Source organism: Scomber japonicus, chromosome 13, assembly GCF_027409825.1.
Source record: "Scomber japonicus isolate fScoJap1 chromosome 13, fScoJap1.pri, whole genome shotgun sequence".
NCBI classification, from domain to species: domain Eukaryota; kingdom Metazoa; phylum Chordata; class Actinopteri; order Scombriformes; family Scombridae; genus Scomber; species Scomber japonicus.
The window spans coordinates 29,212,881-29,222,985 of record NC_070590.1 but is presented as its reverse complement, the minus strand read 5'-3'; the positions used below and the strand labels follow the sequence as shown (position 1 = coordinate 29,222,985).

At 42.1% G+C, this 10,105-nt stretch overlaps 3 protein-coding genes across 3 annotated transcripts; 1 reads left to right on the top strand and 2 right to left on the bottom strand.

Annotated features, from left to right (window-relative positions):
- Nucleotides 1–2,104: 2,104 nt before the first annotated feature.
- LOC128371682 (histone H2B 3) lies at nt 2,105–2,618 on the bottom strand. The gene has a single exon (XM_053332061.1). It carries the CDS (start codon nt 2,582–2,584, stop codon nt 2,204–2,206), a length of 381 nt encoding a protein of 126 aa, XP_053188036.1. The 5' UTR covers nt 2,585–2,618; the 3' UTR covers nt 2,105–2,203.
- A 239-nt stretch (nt 2,619–2,857) lies between these two features.
- LOC128371681 (histone H2A) lies at nt 2,858–3,706 on the top strand. The gene has a single exon (XM_053332060.1). It carries the CDS (start codon nt 2,915–2,917, stop codon nt 3,299–3,301), a length of 387 nt encoding a protein of 128 aa, XP_053188035.1. The 5' UTR covers nt 2,858–2,914; the 3' UTR covers nt 3,302–3,706.
- Nucleotides 3,707–5,165: 1,459 nt separating this feature from the next.
- Nucleotides 5,166–8,563, bottom strand: LOC128371675 (heat shock cognate 71 kDa protein-like). The gene is made up of 7 exons (XM_053332053.1): nt 8,359–8,563; nt 7,960–8,165; nt 7,730–7,882; nt 7,095–7,650; nt 6,718–6,920; nt 6,523–6,586; nt 5,166–5,263 (listed from the first exon to the last, which is right to left on the bottom strand). Exons 1-7 carry the CDS (start codon nt 8,561–8,563, stop codon nt 5,166–5,168), a joined length of 1,485 nt encoding a protein of 494 aa, XP_053188028.1.
- Between the last annotated feature and the right edge of the window lie 1,542 nt (nt 8,564–10,105).

Genomic DNA, 10,105 nt, shown 5'->3' with positions numbered 1-10,105 from the left:
CGAATCCCCCCAAATCCCCTCCAGGAACCCTCAGACCACATCTGAACAATAGACTGGAGATGAGCTTACATGAAGCTTAGCATTAAATAGGTGTCCTGTCTGCCCTTTTCTCCATTCAGCCACCATATGTGTATCTGAGTGGGTTATTAGCCACTGGTAACCTCCTAGATTAGCTTTTTCTTAGTCCTGGCTGCTGAAGCTTATGGGGTGAAATCATGTTAAGGTGGATGTTTCTATGTCAGGTGAATTTCCTCTCTCATAAATCATGTTTGGCTCACTCAAAACTGGAGCAGCTGCTACATTCATACCTCATATCACTCTCAGTGTTTGTAACTGTAAATCAATCCAGACTTTTGTGTTGCAACATTTTATCCATTTTTGGAAAAATGACATTATTGTGATGTAGAAAAGAGTTGCATGCTAACAGCAGATTTTTTTCTGCATACTGAACCTGCCTAAGTATATGTTATTTATTGACTGTATGGACGGAAGAAGTTAAGGTTTTTTCCCCCATCCAACATCCTTTCTTGTTGGTATCTGTTTTCATCACCTAGGGGCAAAACATCTCTTAATATCCAGTGAATTCCTGATTGAAGCTGCTCATTTCTTATCATGCAGATCTTGTTACTGCAAAGTATCGCAAAGATGTCACTCTCCTTATGTTGATTAGCCTTCAATTAATGCCACCCCTACTTCATTGAATTGCATCATTGTTAAGGTGTACACATAATGCTTTTACATATTGACACATTCAGTACAGTGATGGTTATGTCATATGGGCATATTGTTTGGTTTCTGTCTTGTTGCAACCTGTTGCTGCTGACAGTTTATAGGTTGTGACATCATCAGCTAAGCTGAACAATCAGCTGGCACACCTACTACTTATTATCCAATGATTGTTTCTCAAGTCAAACTTAAGTCTTTTCAAGACAGTGTTACTGTGCCCCTGTCATTTTATGGAGTAACTTCACTCTTTACATGGCTGGTGTCTGTACTAATTTATCTGCAGTTTGTGTGATATGTTGTATTTATGGAGCATCCTGTGTATGTGGACCGTGGACTGATGTCTGTAGAACCTCCTTTTTCCATGCTTGATGACTTTGAACTTGTTGGTGTTGTGTCATGAGTTCAGTGATACTCTCAAAAGACTGAGTGTTGAGTGACCTGGTTGCTATGTATGCTACCTGGTAATTGATAAATTGATAAGTAGCTCATGATCAATAAATAACTCATATTAGGAGGGGAAAACTTGATTTACCAACTAGCAGGTAGTTCCTGATTCAATCCTCACTTGTTGCTTAGTAACATACAATTGTGTGTACCTTAATGTAAAGTGTTAGGCTACCATATTATTTCATGCATATCACTTGTTCCTCTGCTTTATAACTGCAGATTTCAATGTTAACAAAAAAACATGATTAAGTTATAAAATAAAATGCATTGAACACTGATGTTCAACCCAGCAAAGGTCAGCATGTTAGAATATGTATTCGATTCCACAACTCATTCAATTAATTGTCATTTTTATTCCCATTAAATGTGAAAGATGTTTACAGAAAATAGAATTTCCAGTCAACAGGAGCTGCTGTTATTTGAGTCCAGATTCACTGCTCAGATTTGAGTTTAATTGGCAAACAGCTCAGGGTACCAGCTCTGCAATAACGGAGTGAAAGTGAGATATGAAGTGATTTCTCCAGCTGCCATGTGGTGTCGCCCTATTCCACCTCTTCCAAGCACTGTCACCAATTAATGAAAAACATGATCCATCATCAGACCACAGGTAAAAAGCAAATACTCACTGGTAGTAAGTCACAGCTTTAATCTCACAATATTGGCTTCCATTGTGCCATCACATACAATTGGGAGTCTTTAGTGGATATTTTAAGGTGCACGTATACAAATCTGTATTAAAAATGGTGCAAAGCAGGTTTCCACAGTTTAAGAACACCTTACATTCCTTCTGAATTTATTAAATTAGTTAAAAATGTCACAGCTGAAAAAATAACCACTGTTAAAACAAAATGGCAGGCTACAGTTCCAATGAATATGGAGACATTCAACATAAGTCCTGGGTTACATTGGCATTCAATCTCAAAACAGGCAATGGTGCAAAAACACAAACAGCCGACACAGTGGAGGGGGGGGGTGTGGTGGTGGTGATTTAGTGACTGTTGCTCCCCCTGTGCCAAGCCTCTGTCTGCCTCTATTTGGAGCTGGTGTACTTGGTGACGGCCTTGGTGCCCTCAGACACGGCGTGTTTGGCCAGCTCACCGGGCAGCAGCAGGCGGACAGCGGTCTGGATCTCTCTGGAGGTGATGGTGGAGCGCTTGTTGTAGTGCGCCAGCCGAGACGCTTCTCCGGCGATGCGCTCAAAGATGTCGTTGACAAACGAGTTCATGATGCCCATGGCCTTGGAGGAGATCCCCGTGTCTGGATGCACCTGCTTCAGCACCTTATACACGTAAATGGCGTAGCTTTCTTTTCTGGTCTTGCGACGCTTTTTATCTCCTTTCTTCTGGGTTTTGGTCACGGCCTTTTTGGAGCCCTTCTTAGGCGCAGGGGCTGATTTCGCAGGATCAGGCATTTTTCGCTTTCGTACAAAACGTCAATGAGAGAGCAAGAAGACACACTGCTCAGCATACCGACCCATCATTGGTGTCTTATTTATAACGTGGCTGTGCAAATGAGTGTGTGCCATTGCTTATCTGTGATTGGAGCACCCTCCACCAGAGGACAGCCATTACTGGAAGAAGCGGTGCACGATTGGTTCGTGCGTTTCAGTTTCACCCGACCAATAGGAGAAGACTGTGTGCTTTATATCCCTTTACGCTCACGTACATTACGTAAAGCTCCAAGCTCGTTCATCCACGATTCGTGCACTGTTTCCTAGATCTCATACTTACATTTAACGATCATGTCTGGCAGAGGGAAAACCGGAGGAAAAGCCAGGGCTAAGGCCAAGTCCCGCTCCTCCAGAGCCGGACTCCAGTTCCCAGTGGGTCGAGTCCACAGGCTACTGCGCAAGGGTAACTATGCGGAGCGCGTCGGCGCCGGGGCCCCGGTATATCTGGCGGCCGTGCTGGAGTATCTGACCGCTGAGATTCTGGAGCTGGCAGGAAACGCAGCCAGAGACAACAAGAAGACCAGGATCATCCCCCGGCATTTGCAGCTGGCTGTGCGCAACGACGAGGAGCTGAACAAGCTGCTGGGAGGAGTGACCATCGCGCAGGGAGGAGTGCTGCCCAACATCCAGGCTGTGCTGCTGCCTAAGAAGACGGAGAAACCGGCCAAGAGCAAGTAAAAAGACTACAGGCCAGCAAACATCCGGGACAAAAGGCTCACCTCAAAGCCAGCCACTTTTTCATACCAGTGTTCGTTTTTTTGGATAAACAATTAGGGGACCGTGTTTGGTGTTTGCTGTTTCTACAATGAAAACATTCGCTTCTCATCGGGACTATTCATAGACTGCTCCGTCGCCACTGTTGTATTCTTGGCTCTGGAAAATGGAGGCGCTATCTGAAGGCTGGAGATGATGAAGGCCGTGGATAAAAAAGATCACTTCTCAGTATGGACCAATTCTAGAAAGAGGGAGGGGGGGTTATTTTATTTTTTCGCTGCTACAAAACGTGCAACAATTTGTGTATTGTTTATGTCATGTTGTTTCAATAAATGCGCTGCTGCCTTCTGGCACAGGGCGAATACATCAGTCTGTATTTGTGTTGTTGACATCCGGGGATTTGGCAGTGGGTCTTTGTGAGAGCATAGACTGCACAGAGGCGCATGATCGGCCTGTCTAGGATTTGGAGTGGTGCTGTTTAGTATTTAAATAACAGCTAATCTTATTTTTGCACTTGAAGATTTAGTTAGTCTGGATTAAATTCGGTTAATCTGTATTAGGAAGAATGCATTTTCATTCAGTGTAATGTTTCACTGACGTTAGGGATTTGAGACCTTTAATGGTGTTTCCAATTCTGTTTGACAGCTACAGCAGATGTCAGGAGCCCTTGGGAAACTGGTAGAGCTAGTTTGAAAATAACCCTAACCGCACTTCATCTAGGCTACATTATGCATCAATGGCTACAGGTTAGTTTTGTTTACCTTTCTCAGTTTTTTTAAACTGAAGTTTGTGGTTTGGTCAAATATAATTGCAATATCCAGTCTAAACAAATTCCTGTGTCAGCATGTTTTATTGCTTTCCAATGACATAAGAAAACATTTCTGTTGGTACAGTTCTTCACTAGCTCCTCTAGGGTGTGATGGTGTCAACACTTTTCATTTTATACATATTCATGCACCGTTGAACTTTTTTTTGCCTTTCAAGTTTGAAACCAACACATCTGTAGACAAGTAGATGACAATGCTAAAGCTTTAAAGTGGGTACTGTATAAACACACAATATTTAGACACTTAAAGGAAGACACAATAAATATTCATGCTTCATAGTTCAGAGCACAGCCTTCAGTGCTGATGGGAAATTCAATACCAGAAGACCTTTTTCAACCTTATGGCTTTGTTGCAGCAGTCTCTTTGCTGACATGATCTGCAGTAAAGACAGCTCTTTCACATATCTACTAATTTATCAAGATATTAACATCAATTTCAAATTATATCAAAATAATGGAGTCACTCAAATCCTGTAAAGTTATTCTGTGATACATTGTGGCAATAGACAGATATGTGGTAATGGAAATTCTGCGGTTAATGTATATAAATATAAGATGCAAAAATAGAGCATTTATTTGTTGTGAAACAGTATGTTACTGATAGAGTATGCTGTATGTTTCCTCGTTAATTTATTAATGTGTTGTTGCCAAAAACCTCAGTCATGTGATACTGCAGCAAAATTGAAACTCATTGATATTACAATAAAATATTCACATTACTAGATTCAAATTCTGAACACGTATCACCTCAAAAGGTTTTTTCCTGATCCAAAGATGTGATCCCCAGTGAACTAAAATCCATCTGACATCTATGAGTGTTCACTACATGAGCTCAAGGAAGCAGCAGACTTTGCCACGATTCATGGTTCAGATATGATTTATTATTCTGGGTTCAGACATGACATACAACACATGTACAGTCTTCATATTAAATGTTAAGTCTATGGAAATGTTCATGCTGGGTTATTATTCAGGGGTATGAAGGGGCCACAGACAAAGTGATTAATCCACTTCCTCGATGGTTGGTCCAGAAGATCCTCCGCCGCCAGGAGCTCCGCCAGCTCCGGGGAAGCCGCCTGGCATCCCACCAGGCATCCCACCTGGCATCCCACCAGGCATCCCACCTGGCATCCCACCAGTACTCTGGTACAGTTTGGTGATGATGGGGTTGCACACCTTCTCCAGTTCCTGTTGCTGATGCTCATATTCATCCTTCTCTGCAGTCTAGTACAAATAAATTAAATCATTTATTTTCATATTCTGTAGGAATTATTTTGACAGTTTAAATGTTATATGAATTAATTCTAATTCTAATCTAATCTGTTAGTGTTGCACCACATTTGTGGATAATACAGCCAGATGAAGCACTAGTGTTTACAAATGACATCATCATTCTCTGATGACATGAATGACAATATCCCTATTGTTTAGCTGATGTGTAATCTGACAATACCCCAAACCCACTAATATTTGGAAATACAAATCAGACTGTATGTAATGTAAAGGAGTGTGATAACACACCCTCATACTGCAGTCTGAATGTGATCACATCTGCTGGATCCATCTATGGATCTCTTACTTTTACTATAATCAGATCACAGACAGTCAGATGTAAATACAATCTGTAGTGCTTATGTCCTGCTTAATTATATGCTTACACTTAACAACAGTTAACCATTTCAGTGATTGAAGAAATTAAGATAATGACTGCAATTTAAAGCAAATACTAGCAACAAATCAATGAAATCCTCTTTCACAGAAACTTATTTATGTATGAACCACCAATACATATGTTTAATTCATAACAGGAAAGTGGAAGGGAAACATACTAATCATACTTTTCTCTATAAATAAACTGCTTTCATAGAACATTCATTCTTACCTGGTTCTTGTCGAGCCAGCTGATAACCTCGTTGCACTTGTCCAAAATCTTCTGCTTGTCGTCGTCACTGATTTTGCCAGCGAGCTTCTCATCCTCCACTGTGGACTTCATGTTGAAAGCATAAGACTCCAGGCCATTCTTAGCAGACACCTTGTCACGCTGGACGTCATCCTCTGCCTTGTAATTCTCGGCTTCCTGAACCATGCGTTCAATATCCTCCTTGCTGAGGCGACCTATCATAAAACAGACGACATTAGTATTTAGTCATCCACTTTTTGAATAAGACTGTTGCTTGAGTTGTCGTTATTTAAGTTGAGCAGCATTTTTTAAAAATTTTCATACCCTTGTCATTGGTGATGGTAATTTTGTTCTCCTTGCCAGTGCTCTTGTCAACAGCAGAGACATTCAGGATTCCGTTGGCGTCAATATCAAATGTCACCTCAATCTGGGGAACGCCACGAGGAGCAGGAGGGATGCCTGTCAGCTCAAACTTGCCCAACAGGTTGTTATCCTTTGTCATGGCACGCTCACCTTCATAAACCTGTTGGGTAAAGCATGCAATATCACTTCAGCTACTCAAACATCCAAGAAATGCAACGGATGACGTTGTGACCTCTGCTAAAACAGTTTACTGCACAAAAATCGATCATCAATCATCCTCCATGTCCTCACCTGGATGAGCACACCAGGTTGGTTGTCAGAGTAGGTGGTGAAAGTCTGGGTCTGCTTGGTAGGAATGGTGGTGTTACGCTTAATCAGGACGGTCATGACACCTCCAGCTGTCTCGATACCCAGGGACAGAGGAGTGACGTCCAGAAGCAGCAAGTCCTGGACATTTTCAGACTTGTCACCACACAGGATGGCAGCCTGCACAGCTGTAAATATAGTAGCAGTCAAAACTTTGGACACACTTTCTCATTAAAAGGCTAGACTTTGAATGGGACAGACAGTGGACATTTGTAATTTTAGCCATTTAATAAAAAAAGCATTCTCAGTAGAAAATTATATCCAGCAGGGAGATATGCTTGGTTGAGAAACTAAACACCTACCAGCTCCGTAGGCAACAGCCTCATCAGGGTTGATGCTCTTGTTGAGCTCCTTGCCATTGAAGAAGTCCTGCAGCAGCTTCTGGATCTTTGGGATACGGGTGGAGCCACCGACCAAGACAATGTCATGGATCTGAGACTTGTCCATCTTGGCATCACGGAGCGACTTCTCTACTGGGTCGAGGGTGCCACGGAAGAGGTCAGCGTTGAGCTCCTCAAAGCGAGCCCTGGTGATGGAGGTGTAGAAGTCAACTCCCTCATACAGAGAGTCGATTTCGATGCTGGCCTGGGTGCTGGAAGACAGGGTGCGCTTTGCCCTCTCACAGGCGGTGCGGAGACGACGGACAGCTCTCTTGTTGTCGCTGATGTCCTTCTTGTACTTGCGCTTGAACTCTGCGATGAAGTGGTTGACCATGCGGTTGTCGAAGTCTTCTCCACCAAGATGAGTATCACCAGCAGTGGATTTGACCTCAAAGATACCATCCTCAATGGTCAAAATGGACACATCGAAGGTGCCACCACCCAGATCAAAGATCAGCACATTCCTCTCAGCTCCAACCTGGAAACAAGAAAGGTTTGAGCACAGTTGTACTGGTGGGTTTAAAATATGATACAACCACGACTGACTTGCATCTCACCTTCTTATCCAGGCCATAAGCAATAGCTGCTGCAGTGGGCTCATTAATTATTCTCAACACATTTAGACCAGAGATAGTTCCAGAATCCTTGGTTGCTTGACGTTGTGAGTCATTGAAGTATGCAGGTACAGTGATAACAGCATTGGACACAGACTAAAAAACATGAAAAGAGGAGTTTTATCGTACTGTATAATTCTGTAGTTAGTCAAAATGTTGTTAAGTGAACTTACCTTGCCGAGGTAGGCTTCAGCAATCTCCTTCATCTTTGTCAACACCATGGAAGAGATTTCCTCTGGGTAGAAGGTTTTGGTTTCACCTTTGTATTCAACTTCCACTTTGGGGCGCCCACTATCACTGATTACATTGAATGGCCAGTGCTTCATGTCAGACTGAACTACTGTGTCCTCAAATCGTCTGCCAATCAAACGTTTAGCATCTGCAATCCCCAGGAAAAAATAAAATACATAATTGTATCTGCTGTTTGTTCAGGTCCAAGTTCATTTTCCCATCATATTAACACATGACACAAATTCATTTTTTCTGTCAGTTGTCTGGCAGAGACAGCACAAGACCATGTGGATAAATGAATATTCATGACAAAATCACATAACACGTTGTTGTAACCTTACCAAATACTGTGTTGGTGGGGTTCATGGCAACCTGGTTCTTGGCTGCATCTCCGATCAGCCTCTCAGAATCTGTGAAGGCCACATAGCTGGGTGTGGTCCTGTTACCCTGGTCGTTGGCAATAATTTCAACTTTGCCATGCTGGAACACACCAACACAGGAGTAGGTGGTCCCAAGATCAATGCCAACTGCTGGTCCTTTCGACATGATTTCTCTGAGAAAGTAAAACAATTCATAGTTAATATTATTCCAGCAGGGGGCAATAATCACCAAAATAAACAGGCCTGAACTGTCTGCATATGTTAATCAGTTTTAGGTTTAATCATTTCTTACAATGTGTCAAATGCCAATATCAGAATGAACATAATTATTATTGTAGGAGTGTCACTGTTAAATACTTTATACTTTACAATTTAGAGAGCCTGCATTTCCTTCCTCTCTAGCTGTGATGGCCTGTGTCAGCTTTCAGGTGTCGATTTTCACAGGATAAACAAATGTCTACCACATATCACGTGTCACTGGGCAGCAGTCATGTTAAGATATACTGTTTAATATATAAATATAATATAAAATAATAAAATAATATCATAGATAATTAATTCTACATGCATCATATATTATGCATTTGTTTGCTGAATTCTTTTAATACACGGTATTTGTTGTACAGCAGCAGGATGGCGCAGCCTGCAGGATCTGGCACCACACCACGTTCTGCAGCATCAGGCTGAAAAGTGCTAGTCAAGCTGCTGATCTCTGGACCATCTGGGCAAGACAGCCCCCCCCCCTCCCCACTCCCCCACATTGCCTGTGACTGACAGTCTGACAGTATCCAGCTGCTCCCCCATCTATGAGCAGGTACATGCTTTGGTAAGACTGACAGCCTGAGCTAAGTACTCTCAGTCATTGCAGGTATGAAAATCATACATACATTCAATTCTGTGATAAGAATATGAACATAAACACTACTTAAGAAAGACCAATAAATACAGACCATAGGAAATACTGTACCATTTGTTATGACAAATAGACATAAAATGTGCCCAGTGTTTTGCAATATGGCTGCACAAGGAATACTTAACTGTGAATAATGTAGGCTATAAGACATTTGATAAATATCCTCATCTTACCTGGAGATGATGCTGTGGCCTACGGGGCTGCTGCAAGATGACTCTCTCCTCTAACATAGAAATACAGGCGGATGATGCCGGCTGCACTGCTTCTGGTTAAGCCTCTTACTGACATATAAGCCAATCAGCTGGCAGAACAGCAGTGAGTTTCCAGCACATTCTGGATCGGGGCTCCTCTGATTGGCCAAAACAACAACTCTCAGAATAAAAGAGATAAGAGTCGGAAATAGCCGAAGAGACTTCGAGGGCTTTTGTCGGTGGACAGGCGGAGTTTAGATAAGAAGTGGAGGCAGATCATTGTCATTGTTTGCTTGACTCATTAATAAATTTGCTTCTTATCAAATTGACTGTATATTAAACAGTGATGCAGAGTAGCAGGACTGGTAAACTCAATGTGAGCATTATCATTAGTAGTGTTGGGTACATTACATTACAACATTACTGACATTAAAAAGTCGCTGGTTCGAATCCGGATAGAGACCTATATGCTGCAAGTCACCCCCCCCCTCTCTCTCCTTGTTTCCTGTCGGTGTCGGTGACTGTATAATTAAAGGCAAAAAAAGCCCAAAATAAACATTTTAAGAGAGTAACTCATTATGTTACAACATTAAATACTGAGAAA